Below are 19,567 nucleotides of genomic sequence, written 5' to 3' on the forward strand. Positions count from 1 at the left end.
CATCCATTCAGCCTCTCTTTGCCTCTCATGGAAGCTACTCTAATGCCCTCTTAAAATCCCAAGGCTTTGCAAAAAGACTAGATGATCTCTCAGGGCTCCTCTTCTTACTCAATTCTATGAAATCTAAAATTCACTCTTCTACCCTGTGTTGTTCCTGCTCAAAAAGCTCCCTGTGATTCCCCATCACCTCCACTATTCAGCTTGGCATTCAAGGCTCTTCTCACTCAGGTCTCCCTATGCCCATCTAGCCACGTCCCCACTTCACACACGCACACACGCATGCACACACACACACACACACACACACAATTCTCCGCCCATCTCGATGTTCTCATGTCCCCTGAACACACCACAGTCATTCCAACCTTGGATGTTGTGCTCAAGTCATTTCCTGCACCAGGAACCCCATATTCTTCCTCTCTTCTATTTAGATCCTTCTCATTCTCCAAGACTTGTACCCATTAGGGAGACTCCACCCATCACTCCAGGCTAAAGGGAGCTCTCCTTCCTCTGGATTCCTGTTGCTTTTTTTTTTTTAATTGAGGTATAGTTGATGTACAATATTTGATAAGTTTCAGGTCTACAACAGAGTGCTTCACAATTTTTAAAAGTTTTGCTCCATTTATAGTTATTATAAATTATTAGCCATATTCCTTGTGTTGTACAACATATCCTTGTAGCTTATTTTATACATAGTAGTTTGTCCCTCTTAATCCTCTACCCCTATATTGCCTCTCCCATCTTCTCTCTCCCCACTGGTAACCACTAGTTTGTTCTCTTTATCTGTGAGTCTGCTTCTTTTTTGTTACATTCATTAGTTTGTGGTATCTTTTTAGATTCCACATATAAGTGATATCATACAATATTTGTCTTTCTCTGACTTATTTCACTTAGCATGACCCTCTGCTGCCCTTTGAGATGACACATTCATTAGGCACCACATCTACACTACTTCATGTATCTGGTTCCTCCTTTAGGTAGCTGTCTTCTCTCTCTGAGTTTGTGAGCTTTTAGGGCAAGGCTGTTTTCTTCTCTCTTCTCCCCTTAGCTAGCCATCCATCCATCCATCCATCCATCCATCCAAACTCCAACCACTTCCCACCACCTCCACGATTACCACCCTAATCAAGCCACCATCACCTCTAGCTCAGACTAGCAGTAGCCTCCTAACTGTCTCCCTGCTTCTACCCTCGCCTCCCTATAGACAGTCCTCAACAGAGCACCAGAAAGCCACGTTACATCTTGTTACCTCCAAGTCAGATGATGTCACTCCTTTGTTCAGACCCTCCAGTGGCACCCCATCTCTCTCAAGAAGAAAAGCCCAAGTCCTCACCTTGGCCTACGGGGACCTTCCCCTTCACCTCTGACCTCATCTTGTACTGCTCTTCCTCTCGAGCTCCAGCCCAGCCACACTGGCTGACTTGCTCCTTGCATGTGGTGAGCATGGACCTGCCTTAAGAACATTGCTTGCCCTCTGCCTGAAGCTCTCTTCTCCAAGATTTCTACATGGCTTGGTCCTTCACCCACTTCAAGTCTTTGCTCAAATGTCAGCTTCCCAGTAAGATCTTCCTTGATGATCACCCTTATTTTAAACTGAAAACCCTATCAAACTGATTTGCTTTTTTATAATTTATTTTGTTTATTGCTGTTGTCTCCCAGCAAGAGTACGAACTCCAAGTGGGCAGGGGTTTTTCTATCTCTTTCATTTGTAGCTGTATCCTCAGCATTGAGAAGTATCCGGCCAGATGTGTGAAGGAAAACAAACATCTATTGAGTGACAACTGTATGTCTGCACTAGAAAACAGATAGGATTAGAATCCAAAACTGGGAGACAGTTCAGTGTTCTCCTTTCCTGCCTTAGCCCTCAAAGCTCCCGGCGCAGGATGGGCCCACAGCAGAGCTTAGGTGCTTCTGTAAGCCTAGTGTGTTGCTTGTGCTGTGAAGGTAGCGATTCTCATGCTCCCCCTTGCCGCCGCCCCTCGGGCTCCCATAACTTTTAACACATGAGGTGTGGCCAGACTGAAATGACTCAGAGCCTGTCCCCACCTTGAAGAAACTCCTCTCGGCTCTGGATTCTCAGCCCAGTGGCTGTTGCTGCCTCTCACCCAATCACTCTAGCCAAAGACCTGGGAGTCATCTTGGCTCCTTTATCCTTCACCCCTTCATCCCAGCAGCCACAAGGTCTGGTCCATTATCCCTCCAAAATCGTTTTGGATGACAGACTCTCCTGGGCCGCCGCCGTGGTCCAGCACCCTTCTCAATCTCTAGCCTGGACCACTGCATTAACTGCCCTCATGGGTCTCCAGCCTCTAGTCTCCCATCCAATCCACATGGCATAGGGCTGAGCCTTCTCAGATAACATCTCCTCATGCACACTTAGCATTTACTGTATGCTAGGTCCTATTCTAGGTACTTCAAATATATATATATTCATATATTCATTTAATTCGCACAGCAATCTTATGAGACAGTTACTGTTAGTATCCCCATTTTGCCGATGGGGAAACAGAGATTAAGCAACCTGCCTAAGTCATTGGTGGAGCCAGGTTGGAATGTGCCCCAGGAGTGCGGGTTCCTGACCACCACACAGTGGACCCTCTGTGCAATCTGACCTCATCACTCTCCTCTTAAAACGTTTAACGACCTCCACCAGATACGATGCAAACTCCCCACCCAATTTGCCATCAGATACTACCTTCGGCCCTGCTTTCCTGTGACCACCCCTGCCTCTCCCCTTCATGTCCCTGCTGTTGTCAGCTTCTTTGGATGTCTCAGACGCTCTTGCCCTCTTTGCCTTTGAGCCTTGCATACGCTGTTCCCTCTGCCAGCAGTGCTGTTCCCCGTCCTTTCCCACCCCTCTGCCTGGCTAACCCACCTCCATTCTTCTGGTCCCAGCTTAGAGGCCACTTTGTCCAAGCCTTGGTTGGGGGTCTCCCTTGGTGTTCCCAGGACACCCCATGCTTCCCCCATGACCGCACTGGGTGATCATTGTCTGTTCACGTGCCCTGTGATGTGAGTTTCCCAGGCATGAAGGAAGGAATGAATGAGTGAACAGTGAAGCCCAGGAGGGAGCTACTGGACACCAATCCCCAAACAGAACTAATGATGCTGGAATGAGATGCAGCCATGCACTGTGGGACCTCCAAGGCGGGAGGGAGGGATTCCGGGGTTGGGTGGGGGGACCTGGGAGGGCCGTCAGTGACGTGGCTCCTTAGCCAGGCCCAGAAAAAGGGGATTCTAGTGAGCTGTTCTAACAATGTCTCCTCCTTCCCTGCCATCAACTCCCTCTCTCTCAATCCCCTTATGCACCCCCTCACCCCAGGATCCCTGCTGACCCTTCCCCACCACCCTGATGCTTACCTACCACCCAGAAGACCATGGAGGTGGAATGGATGCCCCGGGCATTGGTGGCCATGCAGGTGTAGTTGCCAGCATCTTGGAAGCCTACGTGATCGAGGTCGAGGGTCAGGACTTTTTGATAACGGTTGTCATGGAAGTCGGATTGTTGAGAGATTGTGAGCTGCAGCCAGAAGGAATGGAAATGGTATACTGAGGTTGTTTAGGAATTAGAAAGATCTGGTTTCTAATTCTCAGCCTTTAAGGGTTACTATCTGCCTCTCCTTGGGCAGGGACTGAACTCTGAGCCTCAGTTTCTTCATCTGCAAAATGGGACTGACACTGGCCCCATGCTCTTAGGGTTGTAGAGTAAGTGAGACGGAGCAGGCAAATGGCACAGGGCTAGCCTGGCACACGGTAGGCACACGGAGGAAGGATGTTCTTAGAAGCAGCCGAATGCCATTTCCTCCTGAGAAAAGCCCCTCTTCCTTCTCCTCTCCAGAGTTTTTCTGAAAGGACCCTTACATTCCTGGGCTTCAGAGGTGGCCTAGGAACCCCTTGCTAAGTCAGAAGCGAGCTGACATGTGGCTCTTGTCTACAGGCTGGGGCAAAGGTCATGGGTCAAGGGGGTGGAGTACTGCCTCCTCCCACCAACCCCCACAAGATTTAGCAGCACGAGCCCGAGCCCTGCTTCTGGATCAGCTACTGACTGGCAGTGAGATCTTGTGTGAGTCCGCTCCCCTCTCTGGGCCTGGGCCATGCCCTCAGCCCAGAGAGCCAGCTTGAGGTGGGGCTGGGGGCTGCATCCTGCAGGGCCTGCCATGTCAGAAGGATGGACAGACTCCCCAGGGACTGACCTTGGTGTCTCCGTGTTGGAGGAAGACATCAAAGTTGACATCAACGTCGCTGGCTGAGCATACGATCTGGGCAGCCTCTCCTTGAATCCGCACCAGCTCTGTAGGCTTCAGTGTCAAGGTCGGGGGTCCTGGGATGACTGAGGTCAGGGCAAGGGACCCATGAACATCCAGGCCAGAGCTGTCACTCTGCTTCCTGCCATGGGCCAGGCCTCCCATCCCAAATCCTGGGAGGCAGCCCTGACGCCTCAGTTTTCCCCACAACAAGTCCTGTCTCCTAAACAGACCTTGAAAAGTCCCCTTTGCTCCATCACCAGTGCCTCTCCCCAGTCTCACCCTCATTCTCTGCTCTGGACCCCTTCAGGCACCTGGGAGGCCTCCCTCCTTCCTCGCAGCAGCCAAAGTGAGCTCTTGGCAACGAAAATTGGATCATGCCTCTCTTTCGTGACAACATTCAGTGGCTTCTCATCACTCTCAGAATAAAAGCCGAAGTCCCTCCCGCCTCCCCAGGTCCTGCTCCCGACCCGTGGACGCCTGCCACCCTCCACTCCCCCAGCTGCCACCACACAGCCTTTCCCACCCAGCGACTCTGCACGTGCCCTTCCTTCCAGGAATGCCTTCTCCCACGCTTTGACTGGTTGCCTCTTCTCATCCTTCAGATCTTTAGCTGAGACGTTCCTCGGAGAGGCCTCCTGTCACAGTTTCGCTGATTAGCCTCATCCCGCCCCCCCCATATTTCTTCAGCTTGATTTCTTGATCATCACAATTGGTATTTACTGACTTTCTCTCTCGTCTGTCTCCCCAGTAAATGTCAGATCCATGAAGGCGCTATCCCTCACAGCTAGCCCAGTGCCTAAAACATAGTAGGAATTGAATGAATATTTAGCTGTTACTGTTGTTGAAAGATAATCTAATTCAGTTCCTCAAGGTCCAGACACTAAGGGAGTCACCCGTGGTCACGGAGAGGGTCATGGCCGAACTAGAGCCCAGGGCTCTCTCTGCAAGGTGAGGTGCAGGGAAAGGGCCTTCATGCCTCCCTCTGCCTACAGGGTGGGGTCCTTTGACTTTCTGGACAGTTTCGTGGCCTCAGAGCACAGGGCCTTGGGTCAGCCATGCCGCTCTGACCCTGGCCTCATTACAGGCACCTGATTCCTGCCTCAAGCCCAGGTTCTGAGCCTGGGGTCCTGCTGACGCATACCAGTCCTTGCAGAAACCAGAATCCTGTCCACCAGCCCAGCAGAGACGAGGCGGAACAGGAGTGAGACTTCACCAGCATTTTTGCCCCCCCAGAGAGAGGTGTCCTATGCACCCGCCACCATGATGCCCCATCGCCTGGCTCACTACCTCCCTTCCTGTGCCCAGCACCCAGCACCAGACCGGCACTGAGTGGGAAATCCACGTCTGAGGGTGTGGGAGAGCTTCGGGCCCTCCTTCCATTCCTGGAACATTCGGAGCCTGTTCCCAGCTCATGACTAGGTACCTGCTGTTTCCTCTGCTGTTTCCACCTTCTCATAATTCACATTTCAGCTCAAATAAAATGTCACTCTCTCCATGAGCCACCCCCCCGACTCCCACACACTCTATTCCGTCTCCCTGTTCAATGACTTTCATAGCCTGTCTCACGATCTGAGAACACCTTGCCTGTTGAGTTACTGGCTTACGTGTGCTCTGCCTTTCTGTGCCCGACACCTTACTGTCTTGCCGCAGTAGATGCCCCATAGATCACTCTGTCGCGATTGGAAGGAAGAGGTGAAACAAAGCCCCCCCTGCCCCCCCTCCCCTGTTACTCCCCCTCAGGCCAGGCGCCAGCTCTCTGTCCCTCCCGGCCCACACACCTTTCTGAACTTTAAGCCGGATGCTGAGGGACTTCACCATCCTGCCGTCCACCCGAGCACTGCACTCGTAGTCCTGGCTCTCAATGAACTTGGCCTTGTGGATGATGAAGCCGTGCGAGGGCAAGAAGGAGTAGTTGGTTTGGCGCAAGACAGGTCGGCCCCGCACCCGCACCAGCGAGACGCCTGCCCCCAGCGCTGGGTCCGTGAGCAGGCAGGGCAGCAGCGCATCCTGACCCTCCATCACCGTCACTTCGTCGACCAGGACCCTCCAGGGCCGAACAGGGTCTGGGGAACGTGGGGATACGGGGTTACAACTGCCTTCCTTCCACCAGGCCAAGAGGTCCCCGGACATTGGTGACAGGGAAGCTCAGAGATACTGATCATTTGCCTGAGGTCACACTATACCAGGGAAGCTCAGCTGATGCTTGGGGCTCTGAAGCCAGGTCCAGCGCCACTATTTAATGCTGTGTGACCTTGGGCAAATGACTCAACCCCTCTGAGCCTTTGGAAAATGGGCAGAATCACAGAACCACCTCACAGGGTTGTTGTGAGGACAACATTAAATTAGAAGCACTGCCACAGGTCCTTGTTCGTGGCAGGTACTCAGTAAATGTGGAGCTGGCTTATTGTGATTGTTAATATTAGGGCCCAGCCCTCCTGCCCATCCATGGTGGGACCTGCTTGGCTAGTCCTCTTGGGAGTGGGCTCACAGTCCTCACCTTTGACATAGAGGTGGATGGTGGCGCTGCCCCCCAGGGGGTCTCCACGCTCAGTGCAGCGGTAGGTTCCCGTGTTTAGGAAGGTGGCATTGTTCGTGGTGAGGATGCCGCTGGGGGCGTCAGCATCCAGAGTCCAGTAGGTGGAAATGGGGCCGTCCCACTCCACGCTGCCGTTGCTCACGCATCTCAAGGTCACGGTTGTGCCTGGCTCCACCACCAGCTCAGGGCCGCTGGGCTGTATCACTGGGATCCCCTGACCTGGTGACGGGGGGGTGGCAAACAGAATTGAGGCCTGAGGTGACACCCCCTTGGCCATACCCTGCCTCTGAGATGGGTGCTGCCCTGGCAGGGGTGATGCTGGTTCTGGGGTTCAGCTGTGACTTGCAGGACCACCTTGAACAAGTTCCTGCCCCTCTCTGGTCGCTTGCTCAGGCCCCCAGCCCAAACCTGCTGTGATGGACTGATGTCTCTGAGAGAAGGGTAGTGGGAGATTTCTCGGCCTCCAACCCAGCCGCTGTCCCATGGGGGCTCCCCCAGCTTCTGGCCTCAGTCTTACTGGCAATGACTGCATCATTCTCCCCGGGAGTGGACTCCTTCAGCCCCATGTACAAAATGGGCTGCATCCCTGCTGCTAAACCCAGCACCTAGCTCAAAGAAGGGGCTTCAAACAAGCAAAGGAGGAAACGAACGGAATGTTCATGGCAAAGTCCTCTGAGTTAATTTACATGGGGAAAAAGAAAAGGGGTGTAGGATCTTAGCCCAGCAGTTAGAAAGGTTCAGAAGTCTTCTGTTGTGCCCACTCCCATCATTGGACGTCTGGTCTATAGCACAGTGAGATGGTTCAGAGGCTCTGTGTCTCAGTTTCCTCACTTATAAAATGGGGACCACAATTGTACCCATTTATTGGGATAGATATCAGGAGATTTAAATGCACGGAAAGCCTTTAGAACATCACCTGTCACCAAATATAAATACTCAGTAAAGGTTAGCCCTTATGTTTATTATCTAGTCCACCCCCAGCAGCCCACCCTGACATCCCAGCACTGCTGCGTTTACTAGGGAAACAATCTCTTTTAAGGAAAATTTTCTTGAAGGAGAAAAGAGAACTTGAAACTCATCTCAGGCCCTCCGGGAAGAAGGCCCATCGCCTCTGCAGTGTCATCATTTTTCCAGGGCCTAAAATAGGGGCAGCAGAGGGAAGTGAGAGCTGATTCAAGGCCTCGGAGGGGCTGCCAGGCGCCCTCCAGCCTGTGCAGGCGGAAACACATTGCTGGCACCCGGCCCAGCCCCGGTTTCCGCTCAGCCTGCAGCCCTTCTCCCAGAGATGCTCTCACTTCTGCTTCCTGGCCACTGTCCCCTCTAGGGGAGAGACCCCCTCGCCCCCAGGATAGGGGGTACCACCTGCTGGGCACTGGCATGTCTCAGGCTGTGGGACCTGGCTCTGCCACTGACCCACTAGGTACCCCTAGTGAGTCTAAACCTTCTGTCCCAGTGATGGGGCCACGGACATGCTAGCCCTGAGGGCACCAGGTAAATTCAGGGACTCTCCGTCGTCCTGCACAAAAGCTTCTTAAATAGGTCTTTCCATCCCACTGTCCCGCACCCCTGCCCTCACCATAGACCCCAGAATTGGAAAGATCCTCTCTGTCAAATGATATCAGGATGGCTTATGTTTTCATTTTGTACCCATCAGAGGTGCGCAGCCTCTCTGCCTGAGCTTCTGATCAGCATAAAGGATTGAGTGAATACTGCCAAAGCCAACACCTGGGGGCTGTAGCCAGCACTCCTGTGCTGCTGACCACCAGGGATGGGGACAAACATCATTTCTGGCAGGCTGTTGGCAAGTCCCAACAGAGCGGGTGCTGGCCTATTACTGCTGCAGCCATGCAGGGCCCCAGGCAGGGTTTTATCGTAGGAAAGAGCTTGGATCATGGGGTCACACCAACCTGGGTCTAAAACTTGGTTTTCCCCTGCTAACTGGGTAGGTTGCTTAACCTCTGACCCTCAGGCTACTCTTCCATCCGATGAGAAGAATCCCAATTCCCAGCTCTGAGAGGTCTTAGGGGGATTCAGTGAGGTGATCTGCAGCCTCTGGCTCAGTCAACTCTCCTGCCCTGGGTTACTGGCTTCAACTGCTACACTTCTAACCTTCCCTCTGGTCCTGACACTCTGATAGCTGAAGTTTTTAACTTTTAAAGGTCACAGCCTATGCCTGTAACATCCCCGGTCTCAGATTCTGTGATTCTGTGTCCTGCTTCTGCCCCCGCCCGGTCTCACAGGTGCCTTCTCCCTTCCCCTCCCCTGCTCTGTCCTCTAGCTCTGGCCTCGGCCTCCTGGAAATGTAGTCAGAGAGGTATCTCTATTGTTTCATCCTGTCGTCTCAAATATTCACGCAGGACAGGGCTGACACCCTCAACTTCCGACCCAGCTCCCCACTGCTGGCTTGGCTGACAGGAAGAAAAAGCCTGCTGAGGGCCGTCCTCCCTGGGCTGGGGCTGGACCCCTTCTGCCCCTTCACCCCACCGTCTCATCTCCCCAAACCTCCCCACCCCCTCCCACTTGCCTGGGAGACCCCTCTCCATCATCAGCTCCCAGGGTGTGCCCCAACTTCCGCTCCTCTCCCCCAAAACACACACGCACAGCACACACCAAGGTCTGGGGCAGAGCTCCCTCCTCAGCCCAGGGTCTTGGCGAGCCTCTCCCGGTCGCTAGCGTGCTCTGATCCTGTCCCCCAACTTTCTCACAGCAGCCCCCTTCCCCTGCCACTCACCACTGGTCTACTGGGCTGAAAGCTTAGGTTTCCACCCTGCTGTCCCCATCTCTTCTTTCCCTTGAGGCTAGATGCTGGACAGCCCCTCCACCTCCCAACAGTCCCCCACAGGCAGGTTCTGGGCAGGAGGAGAGGACAGAGCAGTGAAATAAAACCCACGGAGCTTTTTAGGGTGAGGGGAATAGTCTCTATCTTAACTGAGTTAGTGGGGACACAAGTGTGTACACTTGTCACATCTCATCGAATGTACACTTAAGAATCTGTGCTTTCTACTGTGTGTAAATTACATCTCAACAAAAGAGAACAGACATGCAAGCCCAGTGGGACTGACTGGGCCAGAAAAAGACCTTCAGTGGGCCATCTCCTCATCAGGGACCAGACGCACCTACTCCCCAGGGTCCTGCAGCCCCAGGACGGTGGGGAGGCCAGAGCTGAGGCTGCCTTCCCTCCCCACCCACAGTCCGCATCCTTCCCTGAGCTCCCTCCAAATGAGCAATAAAATTTAATGTGTTTGTTGGGCCAGCTGTAGATACAAGCCAAGCACCCAGCCCCTCACCTCCAGTGAGGCACCCTCCTAGATGGAGATCCTGCATCACTGCTGCTGCCAGAGGGATGGAGTTAGGTTGGGGTCTGCCCCACAGCTCTCCATCCTGAGCCCCAGCAGCCTGTGTTTGGGAGAGCTCTAGCCCAGGAGACCCTCGCTGTCCTCCCCCTGGAAAAGCATCTTGCCCTGTACTCTCTCCTCCCAAATTTACCTCTTCTGAGCCCTGGGCCAGAGAGGCTAGCCTCTTACGTCTCCTTCTGACCCCTGGCCCAAGCCGCGCAAGGAAGGACCATTGCCTCTCAGGCCTCTCCCAGTCAGATCCTGCCTAGTCTGCCTAGTGATTCACAGGCTGGCAGAACCAGCAGAGCCATCAGGGGTTCTCTGGGGCCTCCCTACTCAGTGTAGGTCTGGACCAGGGGCATTGGCATCTCCTAGGAACTTGTTAGTGATGCAGAATCTCAAGTCACATCTGAGACCTACTGAGTCAGAATCTGCACCGTAACAGGATCCCTGGGGAATTTGGATGCACGGTGAGGTTTGAAAAGCATTTAGTCTAGTCCATCACCGCCCCCAACAACCTGCTATTGACTATTTAGTGGACACTGAAGAGCCCTGAGAGCATCAGGGACGTGTTCAGGACACACGGACAGTCAATATCTGAGCTGGGACGGATCCACAGCCTTGGCCAGGCTGGTTCCACCCCGTTCATACCCTCTTTTCCCCCCACTGCCTCTCCAAAGCAGACACCCACATACCTGCAAGCCCAGGGCTGGGGAGGTGGAAGCACGAAGTGGGGACACCCTGTGAGGGGCAGGGGTTTACAGAGTCCTTCCGCAGGAGCCCTCTCTGTCACATCCCCTTCACCCCCCATCATCCCCCAAGGCTCCAGGTGTGCTCTTACCGTGCCAAGCTGTGGCCACCAACAGGATCAGCAGAGTCCCCGGGCCCATGGCCTCAGGGGGAAGGCAGCAGGCCGATGCAGGGCTTGGGGGTGGGCAGGGAGCTAGATTCCTGGACACTAGCTCCGCAGGGACCAGGACGACTGGACATGCGTTCCTCTCCACTGCACTGGCTGTGTGTCTTGTTTTCCTCTTCCTCCTTCTTCTTGGGCTGATCCCCCTCTTCCCCTTTTAGCTAGGCAAGGCAACCACAGAGTTTGGAAATCTTCGTTTAAAAGAAAAAAAACAAACAACCAAAAAACAAAGCCATGACCCCCAGGGGGAGGGGTTAGAATCTGGGGCAGGACTGGCTAAGTTTGAGGCCCTTCTGAAGCCACCTCCGAGGGGCCCTGGGAGAAGAAACATGCCCCGTGTCAGACAGGCAGTCAATTGCACAAATGGGGGTCTCCAGGGTGACCAGGTGGCTCTTGCTAAGCTGAAAGAGAAGTTAGGTTCGTCTGGACAAGCCTGATAATAAATAGCATCAAGAAGCTTCCATTTACAGGACACTCACTAGCCAAGCCCTTTACATTCCACTGTCTCCTTTGGTTCCCACAAAAATTTTATAGGGTAGGTACCGGTACTGTTATCATTCCCATTTCGCAGATGGGAGACTGAGGTTCATGGAGATCAAACACTGTAAACTTGCCCAAGGTCACATAGCTACCAAATGGTAGAGGTGGAATTTGAATCCAGGCAGCCTGGCTGAAGAACTTTCTTTTTGTGGATTAAGTTTATTTTTACAAAGAGCCTAATTGTGCTGCTGTATTTCTTAAGAAGGTTAGATTCTCTATCCCCTCCTTTCCTGGAGGCAATTGTGTTTATCCCTTTTAGTTGATTCTCTTAGTATTTTCCTTCTTATTTCGATTCACATGGTTATAAAGTTACTTCTTGAAACTAAAAAAACAAAACAAACAAACCCATATAACACTGATCCAGGAAGATGATCATTCTTCAGATATATAAATATTGTAAATACATTTGTGTTTTAGCAAAGTGTTTTGAACCTTTAGTAGTCATGAATACCAACCAAAACTGAGTCAGGAAGAAATTGAAACTCTGACTGGACCTCTAACTTGCAAAGAGATGGAATCAATCATCAGAAACCTCCCAAGAAAGAAAAGCCCAGGACCAGATAGTTTCGCTGGTGAGTTCTACCAAACATTTAAGGAATTAACCCCAATCCTTCTCAAACTCACTCAAAAAATAGAAGATGAGGGAACACCTCTCAATTCATTCTATGAGGCCAGCATTACCTTGATACCAACAACAGACAAGGACGTCACAAGAAAACTAGAGACCAGTATCCCTTCAGAACATAGATGCAAACGTACTCAGCAAAATACTGGCAAATCAAATCTTACAGCACAGATTATTAACATGATCATATTATGTTAGATCATGCATAGATTATTAACCAAATCATATTAACATGATTAGACACCATAACCAAGTGGGATTTATCCCAGAAATGCAAAGATGGTTCAACACATGAAAATCAATCTAATATACCACATCAACTGATGCAGAAAAAAAGCCTTTGACAAAACCTAACATGCTTTCATGATAAAACACCCAAAAGAGTGGGAATTAAAACAAACATCCTCAACATGATTAAGGGCATATATAAAAAATTCACAGCTAACTCAATGATAAAAGACTGAAAGCTCCCTGCCCGTCCCACCCCCCTCCCCGACCTTAGATCAGGAACAAGGCAAGGACAGAGGCTCTCGCCACTTCTATTCAACACTGTACTGGAGGTTCTAGTCAGAGCAATCACTAAATAAAAGGCATCCAAATTAAAAGGAAGAAGTAAAACCATCTGTATTCACAGATGACATAATCCTATATACAGAAAAATCCTAAAGATCTACAAACACCCCCAAATCTATTAGAGCTAAGAAATGTATTCAGTAAAGTTACAGGATACAAGATCAACACACAAAACTCACGTGTACTTCTATATGCCAGCAATGAACAACCCAAAAAGGAAATCTAAAAAATAATTTTATTTGCAATAGCATCAAAGAATAAAATAATTGAGAACCAATTTAATCAAAGAGATGCAAGACATAAACATTGAAAACCACAACACACTGCTGAAAGAAATTAAGAAGACTAAATAAATGGAAAGACATTTGTATTCATAGATTGGAAGATTTAATGTTGTTAAGATGACAATACTCCCCAAAGTGAGCTACAGATTCAGTCCCTATCAAAATCCCAATGGCCTTTATTACAGAAATGGAAAAGCTGATTCTCAAATTCATATGGAATTTTAAGAGATGTCAAACAGCCAAATCAATCTTGGGAAAAAAAAAAAAAAAAAAAAAAAAAGAAGCTGGAGTCCCTACTTCCCAATTCACAACTTACTACAAAGCTAAAGAAATGAAAGCAGTGTGGTATTGGACTAAGAATAGATACAGAGATCAATAGAATAAACTTGAGTGTTCAGAAATAAACCTTCACATCTATGGTCAATTGTTTTTCAACAAGAATGCCAAGACCATTCAATGGGGAAAAACATCCTTTTCAACAAACGGTGTTAAGAGAACTGCATATACACATATAAAATAATGAAGTTGGACCCTTACTTCATACCATATACAAAAATTAACTCAAAATGGATCAAAGACCTAAATACAAAGGCTAAAAGTATAAAACTCTTAGAAGAAAGCATGGGGGTAAATATTCATAACCTGGGCTTGAAAATGGTTTCATAGCTTTGTCACCAAAACCACAAGCAACCAAAGAAAAAAAAAGATAAACTGAACTTCATCAAAATTACACATTTTGGTGGCTGGGAGCTTAGGCTTTATCCTATAGGTCCAGGGTTCTTCACGGGAGCCTGCAGAGGTGGGTACCTCCAAGTAGAGTCCAGGAACCCCAACCTCAGAATCACAAGGGTACCTGTTGAAATGTAGATTCCAGGGCCATCCCAGGCCTGGGGTGGGAACCTACACAGGAAACAGGCTCTCTAGGGGATTCTGTTGCTTACTTATGGCTGAGACCACTGCCCTCGAAAGCACATGCATGGCCTTGAGGAAAGCTGAGAATCTCTAAGATGCAGGTGAAGTCTTGTGTCTGGTCTCAGGATAGGGTGCTCAGCTTCCATGCAATTCTCACAAACTCCCTGATCCGGGCTGGCAGGACCCCTCCCTGGTGGAGGGCGTTGAGGTGGAGAAGGGATGTGGCTATCCAGGGGGGTGGAGGTCACAGTGACCCCGAGGGGTCGCCTAGGCCACCGCAGCAAAACCTGTCTCCGTCCCTGAGATCAGAGGAAGCTGTTTGCCCTGTTATTTCTGGACATTATTTCCATCTACTTAGATATATAAATTTTATAAATACATTTGTGTTTTAGCCAAGTGTTTTGAACCTTTAGTAATCATGAATACCAAAAACTGAGTCAGGAAGAAATTGAAACTCTGACTGGACCTCTAACTTGCAAAGAGATGGAATCAATCATCAGAAACCTCCCAAGAAAGAAAAGCCCAGGACCAGATAGTTTCACTGGTGAGTTCTACCAAACATTTAAGGAATTAATCCCAATCCTGCTCAAAGTCATTCAAAAAATAGAAGATGAGGGAACACCTTTCACTTCATTCTATGAGGCCAGCATTACTTTGATACCAACAACAGACAAGGACATCACAGGAAAAATACAGACCAATATCCCTTAAGAACATAGATGTAAATATATTCAACAAAATACTAGCAAACCAAACCTTACAGCATATTAACATGATCATACACCATGACCAAGTGGTATTTATCCCAGAAATGCAAAGATGTTCAACACATGAAAATCAATCTAATACACCACATCAACAGAACAAGAACAGAATCTCACGTGATTAACTCAATCGATGCAGAAAAAGTCTTTGACAAAATCTAACATGCTTTCATGATAAAACACCCAAAAGAGTAGGAATTAAAACAAACATCCTCAACATGATTAAGGGCATATATAAAAAATTCACAGCTAACTCAATGATAAAAGACTGAAAGCTCCCTGCCGACCCCGCCACCCTGCCCCCGACCTTAGATCAGGAATAAGGCAAGGACAGCGGCTCTCACCACTTCTATTCAACATTGTACTGGAGGTTCTAATCAGAGCAATCATGAAGAAAAAGAAAAGACATCCAAATTAAAAGCAAGAAGTAAAAGTATTCACAGATGACAGAATCCTATATTCAGAAAAATCCTAAGGAATCTAAAAACCCCTCAAAAATCTATTAGAGCTAAAAAAGGTATTCAGCAAAGTTACAGGATACAAGATCAACACACAGAACTCACGTGTATTTCTATATGCCAGCAGTGAACAACCCAAAAAAGAAATTTAAAAACTAATTTTATTTGAAATAAATAGCATCAAAATGAGTAAAATACTTGGGAACCAGTGTAACCAAAGAGATGCAAGACATAAATACTGAAAACCACAACACACTGCTGAAAGAAATTAAGAAGACTAAATAAATGGAAAGATTTTTATTCATAGATTGGAAGATTTAATGTTGCTAAGATGACAATACTCCCCAAAGTGATCAATAGATTCAATACTGTCCCTTTCAAAATCCCAATGGACTTGATTGCAGAAATGGAAAAGCTGATTCTCAAACTCACATGGAATTTCAAAAGATGCCAAATAGCCAAATCAATCTTGGAAAAAAACAAAGTTGGAGTCCCACTTCTGAATTTCACAACTTACTACAAAGCTAAAGAAATGAAAACAGTGTGTTATTGGACTAAGAATAGATACAGAGATTTAAGCTTAGAATAAACTTGAGAGGTCAGAAATAAACCTTCACATCAATGGTCAATTGATTTTCAACAAGGGTGCCAAGACCTTTCAACAGGAAGAAAACAGTCTTTTCAGCAAATGGTGTTAAGAGAACTGGATATCCACATACAAAAGAATGAAGTCGGACCCTTACTTCATACCATATACAAAAATTAACTCAAAATAGATCAAAGACCTAAATACAAAGGCTAAAAGTATAAAACTCTTAGAAGAAAGCATGGGGGTAGATATTCATGACCTGGACTTGAAAATGGTTTCATAGTTATGTCACCAAAAGCACAAGCAACCAAAGAAAAAAATAAATTGTACTTCATCAAAATTAAACATTTTGGTGCAAAGAATACCAACAAGAGAATAAAAAGACAACATGGCAAAAAATATTTGTAAACCATATAGACAAGTGTTACGTATCTAGAATATACCCATATATTCTAGAGTTATCTCCTATAATTCAACAAAGGCAACAACTCAAAAGTGAGCAAAAAAGTTGAATAGATATTTCTCTAAAGAAGATACACAAATGACCAACAAGAACATGAAAAGATGCTCAATATCATTAGTCATTAGGCAAATGCAAATCAAAGCTACAGTGTGAACTACCTCATACTTACAAGGTTGGCCATAATTTTTAAAAAAAAGGTCAGAAAATAACAAGTGTTGGAAAGGATGTGGAAAAACTGGAACCCTTGTACAACTCGTGAGAGTTTAAAGTGGAGCAGCTGATGTGGTAATCAATTTGATAGTTCTTCAAAAAGTTACACAGAATTACCATATGACCCAGCAATTCCACTCCTAGGTGTAACCGAGCAAGGGCTCAGTGCCAGACATGAATAGAAGCCAATACTATGCCACTGGCTTCTGAGAAACAAAGAGTTCTTTCTTTTCTTTTTTTTTTGTTTTTTTTAATCAGTCATCAATTTTATACACATCACTGTATACATGTCAATCCCAATCGCCCAATTCAGCACACCACCATCCCCACCCCACCGCAGTTTTCCCCCCTAAACAAAGAGTTTTATTGCACGGTCAGCTGGTAAGGAGACAGGAAGCAAGGCTCTCAAAATTAGAGCGCAGTCTCTCCTATCCCGGATTGGGGAAAATTTAAGGCTTTGGGGAAATTTCAAGCTTGGAAGGTGATTGGCTAGTCTTGAGTCAGTCCATACAAGCTACATGTGCTGCTGGAAGCCAGATTTTCCTTACTGAAGGACTTAGCACTTTGTAAAGGACTCTGGTGGCAACCTTTCTATTCTTTGAGTTCCACAGACTAATTATTATTGGTTTCAGGGTTACCCTGTAGGCGTGGGTTCCCATCTGTGCCTGTAAAATAGCTCCTTAAATAGGTTTGATCAACAACCTATTTAAGGACCCAAACCAGTTTAACTTGGTGCTGTTTCAATTCCCCCCCTTTTTTCTGGTACATTCCTCAGCCTTGAGGGAAATAGGGGGAGGGCTGCTCTAGCTGTTTTCTGCTGATTAGGAGCGTAGATTTTTATAAGAGGAATGAAATTGAAATATTTGCAAGTCCCACCTTGAACTCTTAAGTCTTGGGCAATCATCATGCGAGTGTGGGAGGCCTTTTTAAAAACACAAGATAAGAATGTGTAACCAGAAGGACTTCGCAGGCTCCATTGCACTTAGGTTGCAGTTGTCCTCAGGGTGTTGATTTTTCCAAGTCTTGAGGAGGACCCAATCCCCCGGCTTATGCAGAGCAGGGCAATGTCTGTGGGGAACATTCATCACCTAGAAGCGTTTATGTATAGCAGATACAGTAACACGTGGAGACTGTACACATTTTATAGTATCTAATTATTTTACAATATGATCATTTTCAAGACTAATAACACTTAGTCTTAAGGAAGGGTCTCCCATATAACATTTCATAGGGCTCAGCTGGACCGGGCTTCTAGGGCTACTCTTAGCCTAAGCAGGGCAACTGGTGAGACCTTTTCTCAAGTTAAGTTGGTTTCTTGACATTTTGGCGATTGTCTTTTTCTAGGTACGATTCATCTTTTCAGTCTTTCCCACAGACTGAGGTCTCCATGAAGCATGTAACTTCCATTGTGTTCTGAGGGGCCCAGACACTCTTGAGTTACCCTGGCTATGAAAGCTCCTCTGTTGTCACTTTGAATTGAAAGAGACAACCAAAATGAGTGAAAAATGCTTTTAGTAAGGCCACTGTTTTCTTGGAAGCCTTCTCTGTCCAGCCTGGAAAGCTTTGACCCATCCTGTGAAGGTGTCCACAAACACCAGCAAGTATATATTATGTCCCATGGCTCTTGGCATAACAGTAGTTACCAGTCATCTCCTGGTTTTGTCCCTTGGGTTTGCACCCCATTTACTGTTGGGTGTGGCCCAGCTTATGGATTGTTTCTGGCACAGATCAGGCAATTTTATATTACCTTTTAGATAGTCCTTTGCATTTGTGGATCAATAGGCTTTTGTAACCAGTGATAGGCTGAGTCCCTCCCATAATGGGTTCCTTTCCATTAAATGCTCAGGTATAAGCACTAGTCTCTGTTCACTATCAATCCAGCCTTCTTTGGTTGTTTGGTACTGATCACCATCTAAGCCTCAAGGGTCGGCATGAAATCCCCATTAGTCTGCACTCTCTAGATCCATTTCCAAATACCAAGGCTTAAAAGGGATAGGTCCACACTCAGAATGAGTACTAGGGCCTTGGGATCTGGGCTTTTGGTTCGGGCCACCTGTTTTGTGGCCTGATCAGCCAAATTACTTTTTTTTTTTTTTTATAAATTTATTTTTGGCTGCGTTGGGTCTTCATTGGTGCGTGCGGGCTCTCTCTAGCTGCGGTGAGCGGGGGTTACTCTTTGTTGTGGTGCGCGGGCTTCTCATTGTGGTGGCTTCTCTTATTGTGGAGCACGGGCTCTAGGTGCGTGGGCTTCAGTAGTTGTGGCTGGCGGGCTGTAGAGCGTAGATACAAGCCGTGGCGCACGGACTTAGTTGCTGCGCGGCATGTGGGTTCTTCCCAGACCAGGGCTCAAACCTGTGTCCCCTGCCTTGGCAGGCGGATTCTTAACCACTGTGCCACCAGGAAAGCCCCAAATTACTTTCTTTAGCTATGTAACTATCAGTCTTTCAGTGGCCTGGGCAATATACTTTGGCTACTTCTTCTGGCATTATAACAGAATCTCATAAGGCCAGTATCTCCTCTGCATGTTTAATTTCTTTCCTTCCTGAAAGAGTACACCTCTCTCTTTCCATACGGCCCCATGTGCATGTATAACAGAGAAAGCATAGAATTGGTATAAATGGTTACCTTTTTCTTTGCTCCAAGGTGCAGGGCTCTCGTGAGGGCTTTGAGCTCTGCCTTGTGGGCAGGCATTCCTGGAGGAGGGCTTCTGCTTCTAGGACTTCCTGATGAGTTACTATTGCATGCCCAGCCTTTCGGAGTCCCTGGTCTATGAAGCTGCTCCTGTCCATGAACATTTCCATATCCCTATTTTCTAAAGGCTGATCAGTCAAATCTGCTAGAATAGACTTTGTTGACTATTTGTATGGGCTGGAACTCCATATGGCATCCCACAGTCCAGCTTAATGGCTGTCATTTCCTTTGAGAACCTAACATAGGAATTGGCCATGAGATCAAAGTTAGGAATCCAAATAGGACAAAACCTAGCCATTCCTGAGAATCCTCGCCATTGCCTTCTGAGGGTGGGTACGGTCACCCTAGCTAATGGTCCAGTAGTAAATTTTGTTTTTTTAAATGGTTATCAAATATCCCTTTATTAAATTATTTTTATTTGCAGTTC

The 19,567-nt window shown here is 47.8% G+C and overlaps 1 protein-coding gene across 2 annotated transcripts in view; it reads right to left on the reverse strand.

Moving 5' to 3' along the window:
* CSF1R (colony stimulating factor 1 receptor) overlaps positions 1-11,135 on the reverse strand; it is a 30,249-nt gene extending 19,114 nt beyond the window's left edge. For both annotated transcript variants that reach the window (XM_059917490.1, XM_059917489.1), the window contains exons 1-5: positions 10,960-11,135; positions 6,745-7,002; positions 6,026-6,310; positions 4,194-4,330; positions 3,361-3,520 (exon numbers count right to left, since the gene is read on the reverse strand). In XM_059917490.1, coding sequence (XP_059773473.1) covers positions 3,361-3,520; positions 4,194-4,330; positions 6,026-6,310; positions 6,745-7,002; positions 10,960-11,008 — 889 coding nt within the window. In that variant the 5' untranslated portion in view covers positions 11,009-11,135. The remainder of the gene's footprint in view (positions 1-3,360; positions 3,521-4,193; positions 4,331-6,025; positions 6,311-6,744; positions 7,003-10,959) is intronic.
* Between the last annotated feature and the right edge of the window lie 8,432 nt (positions 11,136-19,567).

Source organism: Balaenoptera ricei, chromosome 3, assembly GCF_028023285.1.
Source record: "Balaenoptera ricei isolate mBalRic1 chromosome 3, mBalRic1.hap2, whole genome shotgun sequence".
Classification (NCBI taxonomy): Eukaryota; Metazoa; Chordata; class Mammalia; order Artiodactyla; family Balaenopteridae; genus Balaenoptera; species Balaenoptera ricei.